This window comes from Antechinus flavipes, chromosome 2 (assembly GCF_016432865.1).
Source record: "Antechinus flavipes isolate AdamAnt ecotype Samford, QLD, Australia chromosome 2, AdamAnt_v2, whole genome shotgun sequence".
NCBI lineage: Eukaryota > Metazoa > Chordata > Mammalia > Dasyuromorphia > Dasyuridae > Antechinus > Antechinus flavipes.
The window spans coordinates 624,368,024-624,386,533 of record NC_067399.1 but is presented as its reverse complement, the minus strand read 5'-3'; the positions used below and the strand labels follow the sequence as shown (position 1 = coordinate 624,386,533).

Here is an 18,510-nt window from a genome sequence, read left to right as displayed (position 1 = left end):
TATATATATATATATATATATATATATATATATATAGTATATTTAAGAGAAAAAGAGAAGAGGAGGGAAACTTCTTTGAGCCTTACTGCTTTATAACCCACTTGGTTTAGGTACTTTTTTGCAAGTATTGTAGAAAGAAGGCTGTCCCATTATATCTCTTGCAGGAAATCCTGTGTGAAGGTATCTGTCTCCCTGTAAACCACACTTGGGTGCGTAGGCTGCCACACACATCCGCAGACACACAGTCAGTCACAAATGCACATTCCCCCCAGCTTCAGATGAAATCCTATTGGATTAGCACCCGAGATGGGCTCAGAAGCCGTCGAAAAACGGATTTTGCCATCCACTTCCTCGGGGGGTAACGGGGCGTTGAGGCTTGCTTGGATCATTTATTTATCTTATGCGCATTAAGAAACCACCATTAGGCTTTGGTGGGAGGCGCTACACTTTTCCTGAAACCCAGCCTGCTTCCTTTGACTCTGCACTAGGAATACACAATTGAATCGGGGAGCTGCAAGGTTGGCAAAAGCTGCCTTCTGCTTCTATCTCTATCCAGTGACTCTACAGATATTATTTCTTTCCCTCACTCCCTTAAAAAAAAAATAGCTAGTTTGGGCATTACAGGGTGTGCTTTAAAAAAAAAATTGTGGATTTTATGTTTTTTTTTCTTTTTTCTCGGATATCCGGCCTTAATGTGACTCTATTTTCTTTTTTCCTTGGACCACTGATGCCGGAGAAAGTGCTTGCTTGAGTTCGGATGTCAGGTTGGTCCTGGCGCTGGTGCTGATCCTGGCTAAGAGGGAAGGAGAGAGGGAAAGCTGTGGTCTCCTCTCCCTCCGCTCTGCTTTCGGATTGGTCTCTCTCTTAAAGTGCTGTCCAAGGGTTGGCTGCAGGACCGCTGAATAACAGGTGCATTTCGCTGCTCCGTCGCTCTCAAAGAAGCAGCCTAGGAATGCTAGTGCACCAAGGCTAGAGAGAAGAGGGAGGAGAGGAAAGAGAGGGAAAGAATTGAAGAAGGCTGGGCGAAAAATCGCTCGTAAAGTGGGACCAGCTCCCTGTGTTGGAATGTGGCTTGATATTTCTCCATCCGGATGGTCGGGATCGTAAAAAATCCAGGAGGTTGATTGCTGTAACTTGCAAGGAATCAAAGGAAGAAAGGGGGGAAACGGGAAAAAAAAAAAAAAAAAAGAGAGGGAGGGGAGAGGAGGGAGACGGGTGGTGGTGAGGGTTGTGAGCGAAGAACCCCGGGGAGCGCCGAGGGGCAAAGGAGGAGGATGTTGGAAAGGCTCCTGTGTGTGGATGGAGACAGCATGGTGACGGGGCTGATTCGGCAGATGCTCGGGGGCCAACACAGGAGGAGAGCTCATTTTGGGAAAGGACCAATGCCCCGGGATTAACTGACTTCAAGCCTGGAAGACTGGTGATTTGGGGGGGAAGGGTTTTTTTCCCCCTTACTCCTTTCCTCCCTCCCCTCCCCCCTTTCTTTCCGCGCCTCCTTCCCCTCTCGCTGTCTCTCTCCCTTTTTTTAGGGGGGGGGGGGGGGAGGGAGAGTGGGGGAAGGGCGAAGATTCGCATGCTACTGCTGCTGCTGCTGCTGCCGCCGCCGCTGCTGCTGCTGTTTTCCGCCCGCCGGCTCCGGGTCCCTGATGTCTCTCTGGCTTCCCCGCGGGGGGCGAAGGTGAAAAGGCTCCTAGGATGAGTGAAGGGGCGAGCGGTGCCTCCCCACCTGGTGCCGCTTCTGCCGCCGCTGCCACAGCGGCCGCCGCCGCTGCCGCCGCCGAGGAAGGGGCAGCAGCGGCGGCGGGCGGGGGCCCGGACGGGGAAGGGGCGGCCGAGCCCCCCCGGGAGTTACGCTGTAGCAACTGCATTGTATGGAACCGGCAGCAGACTTGGCTTTGCGTGGTGCCCCTGTTCATCGGCTTCATCGGCCTGGGGCTCAGCCTCATGCTCCTTAAATGGATCGTGGTGGGTTCCGTCAAGGAGTACGTGCCCACCGACTTGGTGGACTCCAAGGGGATCGGCCAGGACCCCTTTTTCCTTTCCAAGCCCAGCTCTTTCCCTAAGGGCATGGAGACCACCACGACCACGACCACCACCTCCACCTCCACCTCTACCCCGTCCTCCGGCACCGCCTCCTCCAGGACGCCCAACCGGATTAGCACTCGTCTGACCACCATCACTCGGGCGCCCACTCGCTTTCCTGGGCACCGGGTGCCCATCCGGGCCAGCCCCCGCTCCACAACGGTGCGGCACACCGCAGCCCCCCCGACAGTACTCTCCACCACGGTCCCCTTCTTCAGCAGCAGCACGCAGGGTTCCCGCCCACCCCTGCCAGGGGCACCCAGTACCCAGCCAATGCCCTCTTGGCCCACTGCGGCATACGCTACCTCCTCCTACCTCCACGACTCAACTCCCTCCTGGACCCTGTCTCCCTTTCAGGATTCTTCCTCCTCCTCCTCCTCCTCCTCTTCCTCTTCCTCCTCCTCTACCACCATCACACCAGAAACTAGCACCAGCCCCAAATTTCGTAAGTAAAAACGAAAGCCTTCTTGCCTTTGATTTACAGTATGCCTACAATACTCTTCCCTTTGGGGCTCCTGCGTCTCCCTCAGTCCCCCTTCAGCAACCGCTCCAGACTCGTGTCTGGGGTACTATGTGAAAACTGGTTCATATTGCCAAAGAAAGAATAAAATTTTGTTCTCTAGGAGGAAGTCTCAAGGCTCCTCCCCACCCACCCTTCCTGAGTCTCGGACAAGTGTGAAAAGAGGTCTCTTTCCCCCTCCCTCTTTAAAGGGTTAAAGCTAGTGCGTCCCTGATGACTGCAGAAATGCTAGGCTTGAATTTAAGGGGTGTGTGTCTTGGGGTGAGGGGAACCTATAAACATTCCCACCTCTTCAAAATCCCAAAGAAACACCCTCAAACAAAACTGAAAACAAAGGGAAGTTTAGCTGTTTGTAAGAGCTTGTAATATCATAGAAGCAGCCATTTGAGCGAGCATGTATATAAAATGATGTATATAAACCGGGAAGCCGCCCTGCCCAGCCGGCTGCCACCTGGAAGAGTTAATAAGAAACAATTGAGGGGAGGAGGGGAGAGAAGGGAGAAAGGAGAGGAAAAAAAAAAAATCAATGGTGAAGAGGCTTAACTGATGACCCCAAAATTCGCCAGTGGCTATATGGAAGGTGCTGAAATTGATTCTGTGGCGAGTGAGATTAAGTTAACCAGGGGGAAATATGATGGAAGCCCTGCAGAGCTGCTGTTCACCAGCTAGTATTCCTGACAATGGAGCGCGTCTCCCCCTCACCCCCCTCCAAGGAAGATTTTTTTTCCCTCTCTCCAAATGCTGAGGTATAACACTCCCCCATCCCCCACCTGGTCCCTCCACATCTGGGTCTGAAAAATAAGGAAAGCTAGAGTGCATGATTTCTGCAATCTATATGTGCAAAGCACCCAACCATTAGAAAGTAGCTCCCTTTGAAGGCACCCTCTACTTTTTCTACTAAATTATTGACATCCCTCCCTGATTTACTGAAGACCGATATTTTGATAAAGGCAACTGCTCCGTGCTAACATTTATGAAAATCTTCTCTCGAACTATCAGCATATCTCCCTAGTTTAAGGTCTTATACAAAAATCCCTCAGGAACCAGACAATTGATTGGGATCTGGTAACACTTTTCTGCAACCTGTGAAGGTTATTTAGGACAAACACAGAGACCGCCAGTTGGAGTTCTGAACAGTGCCACTCTGCAAAATGCTTTAATTATGCTGTCTTTATCTAGGTTTTAATATTTTTGGATCATAGCATCTAGGAAGCAAGGAGCAGTGTCCTCCATTAACTCTTCAGTATTTCCCTCTAGAATAGTCAATTGTTTAGATTCAAGAATTTCAGAGCCTTTTACATGACTTAGTTATTGTCTGGATTAGTTATTACTATTCAGACATTTAAACCTTTTTTTAAAGAAATTATTAATTCTGTTTTTATGAACCTCAGGACAAAGAGTCAATATACACAGCAATATCATGGTGGGAATTGGAGAAATAGGCAAGGACTATAAATTGGGTGCTGGTGGGAGGGAGGGAGCCTACCACAAATCAGAATGGCAAACAAGGCAGTAACCTGATACTTGCCAGCCCTGGGCCAAGGCAGTCATTAGCAAGAGATCCTCCTTTCCCTGGAAATGGAAAGACCCTTTGGGGTGGGGTAGTAGAAATCAGACTTGAGTTTTACAAAAAGGCTAATTGTTTAAGTAAAGGTTGGGGATAAAGAAACTGTGTATTTCAGTGTGTCCTGATTTGGGTGTCTTCTATAGCACAACAACATTTTTGGATTTCTTCTTTTAATGCTTTTTTAAAAAATGAATCAGGTAGATGAGTTGTTCTCCTTCCAGCCTTAGGAACTACCTGGTTAGTTGGAGTTGGGCTACTGTCCACAGTGGCTAAGCATTATTAGGTAGTAAGGGAGTACAACTGATGCTTAAGGTTCCTCCAATTGATTTACTTCTCATGTTGCCTTTCAGGGGGTCTTTAAGGGAAAGCCTAGTATTGTTTCTACCCTTCTAAACTCCCTTCCTAGAGTGAACAGCAGCCTGGTTAATAAATAATGATTCACTTGGCAGTATCTTCCACCCCAAGGAGAAGAAAAATTCTGTAAATGGTGTCAGTGTTCACATGGACAGTGAGATAGTTGTTGCCTTTGGAACAGTTAGCTCTGAGTGATCTAAATTTTTGTTGTTGGTAGTGGTTGTTTTCTTTCCTTCTTTTTGTTTAATTTTGTATTTGACTGATAGATTGTGTGTATTTGTTGTTATTTTTAGCTTTTCCCCTTTTCCCCAGAACTAGACCTGTTTTGAGTCCATTAACAGCAGAGATCATCATTTGTAATGTCCTCTACAATAATTAATGGAAGATTACTCAAATTCCTATAAAAGAGGGATTTTTATTTATAGGTCTTGTAATCTTAAGAGAAGAAAAGAAAACAGTGCTGTACTTCTCCCCTCTCCCCGACGTTTTTTTTTTTTTTTTTTAAATTCTGAGGTTGAAGCATTATCGATAGGGAGGGAGTATGATTTTCATTTCAGGACTTTGACACAGTGTTGTCCTTGCTTCTGGTGGAGTACCAAGTTTAGCTCACATTCACATCTTTTATCTGCTCTGATCACATGACTTCAGGTCCCATGGGGAGAGAGAATATTGCCTTTTTCCTAAGCTCCTATTTCCAGCCTTCACTTATATTTTCTTGCCTCCTTACTGCTTGGAATATGATGAAAATGAAAGTCATGGATCTGTAGTTTTTATCTCAATACCGAAATGATGCTAGTGCCTTGAGTTTTAAGACAAAGTGGTACCCTTCTCTGCTTCTTGATAAGGAGTTCTGCTGAAGAGTACTCTTAAGATTTTATATAATGAACACATTTACTTTCCTTTTGGCCTTTTCTCTATGGGTGGTGGAGTACTTAGGCTAAGAGCTGACTGGCCCATTCAAGAATTCAAATGCTGCTATGGGAGTAGTAGCAGTCATCTATTTGAACTAAAACCTGCCTCTACAGCTAAGATACCCATTGTGGAGCAAGGTATTCAATTTCTGTGGGGACTCTCATCACAGAGATTGAGCTTGAAGATCCAAGGTAGAGAAAAGAAAGGGGAGAAAATCAGAATTGGATTTCCTTCTCTTATTCAAACTCTGGGCTGACCTATATATCTTCTTTCTTGATACATGCTACTACTTCTTGATCATTCTTATTTCTACTAATTTCTCTTCCATCTTTGAAAGTTTCTTGCAACATTTTAAAGGTAAATGCTTTAAAACATATGAATGGTCATGTATATATTCAGTCTGGCAATCAAGCCTGACCCACGCAATTTAGACAGGAATACAAAGGTAAAAAGTGCCTTACTTCATTGAAACATAGTGCAAACAGAGTGTCTATGTTGGCTAAAAGCATGAGGGGAGGGACAGGGAGAACTGTGAGCCTGGAATGTGTAGACATTCTATCACTTAAAAAAAAATTCTTAGATTTGAAATACCTTTGTGGAATATGATCATGCAAGAAGTTACTACTTAAGGAATATGAAATTTTAATCACTTAAAACAGTAAATGCCAATATTTGTATTTAAAGAAAAAAGATATGAGTAGAAATGATTAATTTTGGTTGAATTTTCCTATTGAAGACAAATAAGCATGGTCTGTGGCATAATTTTGGAGAACCATGAAGGTGCTTTTTTGTTTTTCTTTTCTGAATATAAGTAACAAATATTGGACAGAATGTTGTGGAGTGTTTTTACAATTAAAAAAGGAGACTTGTCTTTGATGTGTGAAGCTTTATAACTAAGCTTATACAAAGCTCTTATCTGGTTGAGTTTAATTTTAAAAGTTTCCAGTTCAACTTGTTATTGTTATTTTTATTTTTGTTGCTGTTATTGCTGCTGCTGCTGTTGCTGGTGTTGTTTTGACTATATCTAACCTTTCATAGAAATAGATCTATAAGTTTTCACAAATAAAGTTTGTTAATAAAAATACGGTATTACATTTTGTCTTTTATCCACATGAGCCAGGGCTTCCACAGAGAACTCTCTTGTAGGAGGTAACTGACCCCAATCATACATGGTAGTCAAGAAGAGAGAGGATACAGAGCTGTAGATCAATACTTCTTCTGAAATCCAATTGAGAGCTTTTTTATGAGCACATGCTGCAACCTGAGTATATTTTGATTTCCTTTGGCCTTAATACAGGCTTATGAGTCTTCTCTGCTTTAATCAATTATACTACGCAAGTCGTGACTTCTAGTTGCTTATTCTGCACTTCATGAGCTTAAAGAAAAAAAAAAAAAGAACACCTGGTTACCTACACTTCTATTATTTTTGTGATTTATTAATGGTTTATACTAAGGAGAAAATAAAAAAAAAAAGATCTTATTACTTCCTTAAGGAAATTGAACATTGTGAATGTAATGGTTTGTAGGCAATACTGTTAATCGTTTATAATTATGTGTCCCTTTCTTTTTGTTTAACTCATTCAACCCCAGTCTTTTTTCAATTATTCTTTTTATAGAGAATACACAATTATTCTGAATACCCAGTTTTCAAAATTTTAAAAATATTTCTAGCCTTGGACTGTATGTAAAATGCATCTGGTTCTTGGGACAACTATTTGTATTTTTTTTTAATTTGGAATGTAGGGAAATTCTATATTAGTAACTCTCAAGCAGTGTCAAAATATTCTGCTTCCTATTCTTGTACCTTGAATGAATGAGGTATTTGAAGATGGACTAGTGTTTTTTGAATGTATGAGAACGAGTGGAGGACAATCAAATTGAACCTTTCTATTCATTTTAATTTTTCTGTTTTGCATTTCTTTCCCAAAGGAAAATGAAAATCATCATCTTCACTTCTGAGAATCAATTTTCACTTTCAGATTTTCATGTTGTAGTGTAGTCCTGACCTTTGGGTTAACAAGCATCACAGAGGAATGTTGATTTTTCCTAAGGAGACCTGCAGGACTTTTATAATCTAAACCTAGAGAGCCAGTGAATAACATGTTATATTTAGGAGTCATAAAGATCTCAATCTTAGCTTCATTCTTCCTGTGACATTTAATAGCTTTAAAACCAAGATTGGGTGTAGAACCCCTCAGAACCTTAAGTAACTCTCTAATGCTGTTACTTTTAAAAAATATAGGAGAAGAGCAAAATGCAATCTGCAAGCTATCATTAATTGCAGTGAGAAGAAAAATCATGTATCACAATGATTAGAAAGATGTCTGGAGAAGAAAATCATTATTTTGACACATACTGACTCTGTGACTCTAAACAAATCATTTAAATTGTTAGTGTCCCTGCCAAATCTTTAACTGAGTCCACACCATGCCTTTTGTTTTCTTGCCATGATCTTGATCTTCTTCCACCTGGACCTTGGACCCTCCTTTTAGTTCTGATAGATGAATGTCTGCCATTTTAAAAAGGATATTAAACCCTCCACATGAACTTTCTGTTTATCTATACGTCATACCTCTTTGAATTCTTTTTCTTTCTGCCATCCCTTTTAAGTCTTGTCTTTCCCATTAAAATATAAGCTTCCTGAGGCCAAAAGCTGTCATGATTGTTTGTATTTGTATTCCAGGCACTTGATACAGTCCCAGATAATTCTCTGCTAGCTCTTTTCTCTTTCTTCCCTTCACCCCTTTCCTTCTTTTCATCATCCATTCACTTAGCAAGCTATTATTAGTTGTCTATTTACATTGATAGGGAGGAGAAGGATTCATCCCAGAATAGTTCCTATAACAAGAAAATCACAAATTCCAATCTAGTGGATCAACCTTTATGACTTTTGTCAATATATTTCATGGTTCAAATTATCCCATAGCTTTTTTAATCTTTTGGGGTGTTCTTCTTGTTAAAGAGTTAAAAAATTCTGAATCCTATACCATCTGTATTTATATAAAAATATGGAACTATTATTAATGTTTTTTGTAAAATAAATTTATAGTATTATATACATTATTTAAGTTTATTCTTTAATAAACAGATGTTTAGTTTTTGTGACCTTATTTTGTTCTGTTTTTCATTAAAGTTACCCCATTTACATTAAGTCATTAAAGACTACTAAAGTTATATTTATCAAAAAAATTCCAGTTCTGTTCTTAGAAATATTTAACCACTGAATCTGTTTTAGTTTTTTTTTTGTTTGTTTGTTTGTTTAATCTTATAGTTGTGATTCCAAAGACAGGCATTCCCCTTTCTCTCCTCTTTAACTCATATTTTATTATTATTATTAAAATCACCTGGGTTATTTATGAAATGCTTAAGATTAATAATGAGAAAGTAAATATAAGTAATTTTAACAATTATCCTTTGTTAAAAGGTTTAGGCATTACTTCAGAAATACTGTATTGCTTAGAGGAAATGTTGTTGTTGTTGCTTCTGCTATTTTCCAATGTGTCAATTTTCCCTTGTACCCCTAGAAGTTGGGGAATTATACTAGATAAAGGAACTGAACTTCATTGAGCCCTTGGAATGAGTTCTTTAATGGGCTTAAGTATCCTGCTTAATGATTGCTTAATAGAGTACTAAAATTGTGGTCAACAAGACCTGTGTTTGAATGACACCAATGACATTTCCTAACTCTTAACTTTTCTGAACCTCAGGTTATTTACCTATAAAATGGGAATAAAATGCAAAATTTATTACTAAGCATATGGACTGGGTAAATTGACTTGTCATAGATTTGGACAATTCTCTAAAGCTATAGGTTTCAGAACAGATACCTATTTGCATTGAAATTCGATGAAATGACAAAGCTGAACTCTCCTACTTTACCTTGTATCTCCACGTAACTTATCTCAAAGAGTTGTGTTCAAAAGAGAAATTTTGTTAAGTAATTTATAATTTTTAAACTGTTATAGAAATGATAATAATTAGTTTTTCCACTTCAGGTATTTTTTAGGATGATTTTAAATTGTAAATTCTTATAGTAAGTTAATGGATCTCTTCTAAATATCTGTAACAAACTACAGTGATAATAGGAACTCACATCGGTATGACACAGTAAGATATACATATATACATACTTACATGCATATATACATAAATGTTGTAATCCTTAATTTGCAAGTAAAGAAGAGGATGGAGAGTTGGCAATTGAGCATATATAGTAAAGAACAGTTACTTTGGAATTATTTAGTTAAGCCTTAAAAATAATGCTTACTAGAACTCACCCAAAGTATTCCTTTTATGACTCCTCAGAAGGAAGCAGCATAATTCAGTGATAGAAAACTATCATCAAAGCCAAGAAGACCTGAGGTCAGATTCTACCTCTGACACAAATTGGCTGTGACTCTGGACAAGTGATTTTAGATCTCAATCTAAAGTTAAGTAGCTCACTAACCAATCAGTCAATAAACAATCTATAAATACTTATCTAGGTGCCTATTATGTGCTAGGCACTGTGTTAATGTCTGAGGATACACAGAGGCAAAGGACAGGATGCATACATTTCTGTGAGGGTAAAGGAGATTTGTATTGCCAGAGAGAGCTTTCTCCTGTGATAGTTGCCTAAAACCAATGAAATTACAGGTCATTCCTGATTCCTTTGGAAATCACATTATTGAAAATAATAAGGATTGCTGGATTAGATGTTAGAGGAGCTTGGTTTAAATCTTTGCTTCTGATATTACCTGTGTGAGTGTAAACAACTCACTTTCTCATTCTGCTTTCGCTTTCTCAACCATTAAAATGAATGGAGAACCCAGCTCTATAAACTGTGCTTCATGACCCTAAAATTATGGTTTGTTATTAGTAAATTATCGGTTTTGTAAACTTTTTTATATAGATATATTTTTCTATATGTCTGAGGTCATGAAAAAATTCTTGGGCAAAAAGTGATTACGAGTGGGAAAATTTAAGGAAGTCCTGGACTAGGGTGCCTCTATGCTCTAAGATCTGATCTTGCTCCTAAGAGATGCCAGCAGTATTTGTTGATCTAGGAGAAAGGTCACTTTTAAATATTTGATATTTTGCTTGGATCTCATATGTCCAAATCAATCTGTTGTTTGCATAGTCTTTATGAGGAAAAAAAGAAATAACATATATTCTCACACACTCTTTTCTAAGTAAAAAGCACTGGCAACTTTGATTTAGGTTATAGTGAATCCACCTGACTGAATGTATCAATAAAGGAGATCATTTAGGTATGTGTTTTTTGAATTTTAGAATTTTAGTGGAAAAATTTTGGAAAAAATTTGCATAAAGTGTGTATCTGGGTGGAACCAAAAATGAGTTATGTCTGGCAGCTTTATTGTATTGTTATAAACTTTTATTTTTGATGTCAGGTTGGTGTTCTTGCATATATCATAAATGGCAATTCCTCAGCATAAAGGCAGAGAATGGTCAGGAAAAATATGCAAACATAACAATTCTTTTTTATTCTGTGAGTTTAACATAAAGTCTTGTGATGAAAATACAAATGATAGATGAAAAGGTTATTTTTACCTATCCCTTTCCTAAGAGACGCCCTCTATAGGTTTGTGATCCAAAACCTATCCATAAAAGTATTTTATATGCATATACATACATACAAATATGTGCTATGATATATGAGATTGAAGAGGGAAGAGAGAAAGAGAAAAGAGAGTGCAAGAAAAAGAGAGAGAAACACGAGAGAAAGAGAGAGAGAGAGAGAGAGAGAGAGAGAGAGAGAGAGAGAGAGAGAGAGAGAGAGAGAAAGAGACAGAGAGAGAGAGAGAGAGAGAGAGAATATGAAACAGGACCAGTGATTTTCTTGATATTAGGAACTCTCAAATGAAGAGTGTCTTTCTACCTATGCATGTTGGTGCCTTCCCTGGAGATTTATCAAAGCAACATTAAATGGTTAAAGGACTTGTCCTGGGTGACATAATCTTTACATCTTAGAAGTATAACTTAAAAACTCAGACCCTCTCACTACTATAATCAGTAGTAGTAGTAGTAGTAGTAGTAGTAGTAGTAGTAGTAGTAGTATAGTAGTAGTAGTAGTAGTAGTAGTAGTAGTAGTAGTAATAGTATAGTAGTAGTAGTAGTAGTAGTAGTAGTATGGTAGTAGTAATAGTAGTAGTAGTAGTAGTAGTTGTAGTAGTAGTAGTAGTAGTAGTAGTAGTAGTAATAGTAGAAGAAGAAGAAGTGATAACGATGATCTAAGAATTAGAGCTAACATTCATATAGTGCTTTAAAGTTTATAAAATGTTTTATATTTTATATTTTATATCATTTTATTATCACAGGAACCATTTGAGATAGGTGATGCAGTTATCTCTATTTTATAAATGAGGAAACTCAGGCAAGTGACTTGCTTAAGGTCACACAGGTAGTATATATCTAATGTAGGTTTGGATGTCAAGTCTTCTTGATTTCTAGACCATTACTCTATCAATTTTGCCATCTAGCTGCTTTTTGTGTGCATGTGCTTAACTATATCTATACATGTGTCTGAATGTGCATATATGTGCATATGTTTGTAATTAGCTATAATAGGAATGAATGTCAATCAATAAGTTTTTTCTAAACCTTATGATGCTTAGCACTGCTGTGCATTGTGGAGGGATACAAGCAGTGATGCAAGATAATCTTTACTACTAAGTGCACCATTTCATTGAAGAGACTAATTTATGAAAAAGAATAATGAACATTTAAATTATATGGTACTAACTCTATATGAAGTAGAACTTTTTTAGAAAGGTAAATTTGAACTTAAGTAATCAGGAGAAATGGTTGGATAAGCAAAATATCCTGTGAAGGACATTTCAAGTGAGAGAACCAGTTTAAACAGAGGCAAATCTATCAGCATTTGAAAGATTATGAAAACCTTGATCAAAGCCAGGGCTACATTTTGAGACTTAGCTGAATATAGAGTCTGGAGTCAGAAGATGGAGCCTCTTAGATAGCTGTACAGAATAAAATAAGTTTTATAAAACTTGAGTCGATTGAATAATATGTATTTATTAGCAATGGTGATTTAATTATATATTGGGCAATGTGATTTAAAGCTTCTTATGAGCTAGTCTTTCAAGGGTTTTCTAGAATGTTCTTGTATTAGGTGAAAATATACAAATATTGACTTCATTTGGAATAGCTTCTGAGCGTGCCGTGATATCTAGAATAGACACAATCTTTTGATGATGTTTAATTCTGTCATAATCATATTGATACATCCTTAGATATTAAAAAAACACTTTATAATTGCAACAAATCATAAAAATGATGATCTCTAAGGAGGAGAAAAAAGATGAAAGCTTTTATATCACCTTGTGATTTGCTTGTAATATGTTGAAAAGGTAAATTATATTTTTTTTAAAAATCATTCAGGAGAATATTTTATAATGATAGGCCTTGTCATGCTAAATTTTTATTCTCTGCTCAGAATTTCTAAAGTATATTAAGATCTTATTTACATTTATGTCATTATAGAGATAACAAAGGAGAATGTCTTTGACATTATAAACAAAGGAGAACTTATGTATCTAAGATTCCTGTAAATTAGCAAAGGAAGATGAATACCCTTAAAGTCATATTTTTCTTTAACCTCCATTTAGACCCAAGAATAAAATATAAAGTAATACTAGTCACAATTGACCTTTTTTTAAGTGTTTAGAAGTCGATGTCAGAAATACTTTCATATTCCCATTGCTAATCTTAAATGTTATCTGTTTATCTACCATCAACCCAAATTAGCTTTGGCATGTGCCTCAATTCTACTTTTCTTTCCTTTCTTTACTATCACTATCAAGATCCATCTTCAGATCCTACCCTATTATTCTCAGAATAATACTTGATTGCTAGTTGTTACCAGACAGAGGGGCTCTAGCACCATGTTACAGCAGACTGTTAAATTAGTATTAATAGCAAAGTATCTTCTTTCTTATTTTTTAATACAGACTGGGTCATTTTCACTGTCATCAAGACTCAAAAAAGAAGGCTTTGACATGGATTAATGTTATTTGTCTACAGTATTTTCAAATAGCCATATTATTTGATTGGAAAAAGAAGTCATTATCTTTCCCCCCTTTTTTAATTGGCAGTGATTTAAATGGGAAGATGACACAAATACAAGGCAGCCTCTTAATGAAATCAATTACCAACTTTTTTCTCTGTTAAGGCAGTTGGTTTGTCAGTTTTACTGACACAGCTCTGCTCATCTTCAACTTATCTTTAGCATTTGTCCACCATATAGAAAACAGCTCTTTGTAATTTATGACAGATAATGAAATACCATTTTCTATAATGTACTGCAAATGGCTGACTGTTGTAAAAGTTTAAGGAGTTTTATTAGTTCTAAATGACTAGATAACATTAAAAAGTTAACCTGAAACAGAGTCAAGTGAAACATATTGAACACTATAGCTAGAACTAAAGGACACATTGCAAGCTATTCATTCAGTTTTGACGTTTGAACAAGGCTTCTCTTGACAACTAAACAAATAATTTCTGTTGATATCATGAATGAAAATAGTTCACCTTGTTTGGGAAGTGGGAACTTTAAAAGAAAAAAAAATTAGAAATATGATCTTCAAAGATCAATCAAGTATATAGAAGTTTTCAAAGGCTCACTTTGCTCCTTTGTAAATGAGGGGGTCAAATGTTCTTAACCTGGATTTTGTGACCTATTTTCTTTAAATATTACAAACTGTAGTGTTGTTATTTAGTTGATTAATCATGTGTCCATGACCCCATTTGGGGTTTTATTGGCAAGGATATTACAATGATTTGCCATTTCCTTCTCCAGCTCATTTTATAGCTGAGGAAACTGAGGCAAATGGAGTTGATTGAGTTGCTTAGGGTCACACAGCTAGTACGTGTCTGAGGTCAAATCTGAACTGAACTCCTCCTGACTTCACTGGTGGACTCTCTATGCATTCACTCTGCCATTTAAATGCCTGTCTGATGATTGTTTTTTTTTTTTTTTTTTTTAACTATAATCCATCTGTTTTGTAATCCTAAATGTTTTATGTGTAAATTTTCCAGCCCTCACTGCCAGGTATGTTCCATTTCACCTTCCCTCAGACATTTCAAGTTCTCTTAGGTAATTTGGATTAACTATGTCTGCCTTTGACTCATGTCCCCATTGACTATGTTTATTTAATTTTATGAAACCCAAGCTCCATTTAACCACTCAGCAGTCAGATTAGCTTTTATCAAATATGCATATATACATATATGTGTTTATGTATATGTTTCTTTTAAGATGTAGAAAGAACAATCACAAGGACATTCCCAACTTCATGTTGCTGTTCAGAGGGCACATCTGATAGAGATAGAGATATGTACACACACATATATACATCCGTGTGTGTGTTTGTGTGTACACACATACAAGTAAACACCACAATTCCTGTTTTAGACAGAAAGGGAGATTAGGCTCACAGATAATTTAAATCCTATATATCATTAGACCTATCAAGTACCAAATGCAAAGTTGCCCTGGTTTTTCATCCTAGCACTCTGGTTTCTTCAAGAATTCCTGATAGGCTGGCTACAATACAAAACCTGAAATGCTGAGCAATTAGGTCCCCATAACTCAAGCCCTCAGGTTGGAAACTATTCCCTGAACTTATCCCTAAAAAGAACAAATTAAAATAAAACCAAAACCCCAAGCTCATTTTGTTTAGGGTCGCAGGAACTAAGGAAAAAGTGAGGAATCCTTTCCCCCCAAGACTTCATGGTGCTGCTGTGGGTATATGAGTTCTTTTCTGAATACCATTGGAAATAAAGAGTGATTACACCTCTATCACTCAAGTGCAGAATGCCTTCGCCTAGAAGTAGATCTCTGGCAATTCTTACCTAGTCCCTTCACCCTTAATATATCTGGGCATGTGTAAAACCCCGTAATGGAAACTACATGTATAAAAGGTGCTGGGGGGTTGGGAGGGATCGCAGAGTAGTCACTGTTATTTATGCATTTAAAACAGTATTCTGCTGGGAAACGAATGTGAACTATCTGCATTTTTGTTTTTCTTCCCGGGTTATTTTTACCTTCTGAATCCAATTCTCCCTGTGCAACAAGAGAACTGTTCAGTTCTGCAAACATATATTGTATCTAGGATATAGTGTAACATATCTAACATATATAGGACTGCTTGTCATCTAGGGGAGGGAGTGGAGGGAGGGAGGGGAAAAATTGGAACAGAAATGAGTGCAAGGGATAATGTTGTAAAAAAAAAAATTACCCTGGCATGGATTCTGTTAATATAAAGTTATTATAAAATAAAATAAAATATTAAAAAAATAAAAATTAAAAAATTAAAAAAAAAAAAAAAACCAGTATTCTGAAAACAGATCCATAGATTTTACCAGGCTGACAAATGGATCTATGAAACAAACCAAGACACTAAGAACCCATAAACCAAATGACTTCTAATGCCTTTTCTATATTTAAGTTCTCCTAAAGTTTATTATTCTATTATACACTAAAATTCGGTGATATTGGAACCTTTAAGTAAAATCCTGAATGCTATATGATGTTTTCTATACTTAATAATTTCAAAGATATACACATCAGGATGTCAGATTTCAATAAAAAAGAACTGTCTGTGATGGCATTAAATGAATTAAAGATATCTTAGAATTACTGAAACTCAATAAAACGTAAAATCTGACATTTTATTTCATTTAAAAATTCTGATGCTGATACTCTCTCTGTTTCTTACACACACACTCTTACACAATCTCACACACACTCTCATACATACTGTCTCTCACACACACACTGTCAGTTTTTCTGTCTGTCTCTATGTAACTATCTCTTGTCACTGTCTTTGTCTCTGTGTGTGTGCCTCTCTCTCTCTCTCTCTCATTCTGACTCTTTTTCTCTGTCTCTCTATCATTCTGTGTGTCTCTATCTCTGTCTCTGTTTCCCTGTCTCTTTGTGTCTGTCTGTCTCTCCCATTCTGTCTCTTTGTCTCTCTGTGTGTCTATCTTGTAATAAGTCAAACATTTATTTTTAATAACTTTTTATTGACAGTACATATGCATGGGTAATTTTTGTTTACATTGTCCCTTGCATTCACTTCTGTTCCAACTTTTCCTTTCCCTCCCTCCACCCCAAGTCAAACATCCTATTATGTGCCAATCAATGTCCAAGCCCTGGTAATCCAAGGGATGACAAAAACAAGTCTTTTAACTAGAGAATTCATAGGATAATGGGAGAAGCAAAATGCACACAATTATGTACAAATGCAATATAGACAGGATGAATTAGAGATAATCCCAGAGGGAAGGCACTAAGTTTAAGAAGAAAAGGGAATTCTAAATGTTACAAAAGGGAATAAAATCATAAGGGAAGAACAATTAATAATTTCAGTATTTTGGTGGGTTTGAACTTTTTTGGTGAAGAATAAACATTAAAAGGTTTATATTTTGAGTGGAAAAAAAGAAATCCTAATTGCTTCTTTGATCTCTGTTGTCAAATATCAAAGGAGTTGAAACTCAAACAATTGATACTGACAGTTTTACTGATTACCACAAACATTTTTCATGTAAGCAGTACAGTACATTTCAAACAAGTAGCCATTTTCTATTATTGAAGGATACATATAAATGCAGCTAATAAATGAGAAAATTATATAAATATATAAAACCATACACATGAATGAATTTGTATAGGCAGCATTAATAGAGTATTGCAGTTCAAATATATCTGCAGAAGTTTACTATTTGTGTTGAGGTTCAAAAAGAAATCCCAAAAGTTTGGAGTTACAGATCTGTGTTGTGAGGTGTCCCAAAAAATTTTCAGGTTTGAACCTATCTCCAAGTCAAGAGACAAAGTTAATTGTAATTGTAACACCAATTGAAGCAGACTAAGTTCCAAAAAAATTTGGCAAAGAACTAAGAAAAATAAGATAAATTTGTAGGACAGAGTTAAAGAGAGTAGAGCTTCATGTTACTTATTTGCTAATTTTATGGTTTACAGGTAGGTTTAAGGGGTGGTCTATTCACTATTGTTTAGGAACTTGGTTGTCACTGACCATCAGATTATCTGAGAGTCAGCAATGTTTGTAGGACTATCCTAAGACCAGAAGACTTTAGAATCATTGTCTGACAAATTGTTAGAACAATAGCACTCTAAGATCAGGGTTCATTAGGATCACTGCTTTATTTCTCTAAAGTCTAGGGAATGAAATATGTAACTATATTATTATATTTTTAAGCCCAGAAGACTTTAGAATTATTGACAGACAGATTGTTAGAATAATAGCATTCTAAGGTCAGGGGGCCTTAGGATTACTGCTATATTTTCTTTACAACCTGTACCCTATCATTTACTGGGAGAATAAATTAATTTTTATGTTCTTTAGTTGACTTTTTAAACTTTTATGCTAAGTTTTATATAGATTGCAATATTCATTTTTGTAGAAAACTCCCACGATAGTAGTCTCTAAACTGAAAATATATATATATATATATATATATATATTATATATATATATATATATATATATATCCTTTACCCATTCTTGTGTAAATGTAAATGTATTAATGAATATCAGAATTTTAAAAGTCATCTAGGTAACACAATAGAGTGCTAGACCGGAGATAGGGAAACCTAAGTTTAAATATTGCCTCTCATAACTTGCTATGTGACCCTGAGTACATTATTTAGCTACCCTGCCTCAGTTTTCTCAATTCTAAAACTAGGGAAAATAATAACACTTACTCCCAGGATTCTTAAGAAAAGCCAACAAAATAATATTAGTAAAGTGCCTAGAACTGTGTTTGATAAATGCTTGCCACATATCTCCAATCCTGTTAACACACATATACTTAGACACTTAATGACACTTAAAACAATCGAAACTATACATGTGTAACATGCTAAAGTATGGTGTTGGCTATTCTTTGGTTGCCATGATACTATTAAATTTAGATGTTATAATCTGAAGATTTTAATTTTCTCATCCAGAATGTATTTATGTATTTCCCTCCTTTCTTAAAACTTTCATTAAACTCTTGACATTGAGATGATGGATAGCCATGCTGTTTAGCTCAT

The 18,510-nt window shown here is 37.0% G+C and overlaps 1 protein-coding gene across 1 annotated transcript in view; it reads left to right on the top strand.

Moving 5' to 3' along the window:
* Positions 1-1,594: 1,594 nt before the first annotated feature.
* Positions 1,595-18,510, top strand: part of NRG3 (neuregulin 3) — a 1,146,384-nt gene continuing 1,129,468 nt past the window's right edge. Inside the window, exon 1 of the mRNA XM_051981962.1 lies at positions 1,595-2,527. Coding sequence (XP_051837922.1) covers positions 1,696-2,527 — 832 coding nt within the window. The 5' untranslated portion in view covers positions 1,595-1,695. The remainder of the gene's footprint in view (positions 2,528-18,510) is intronic.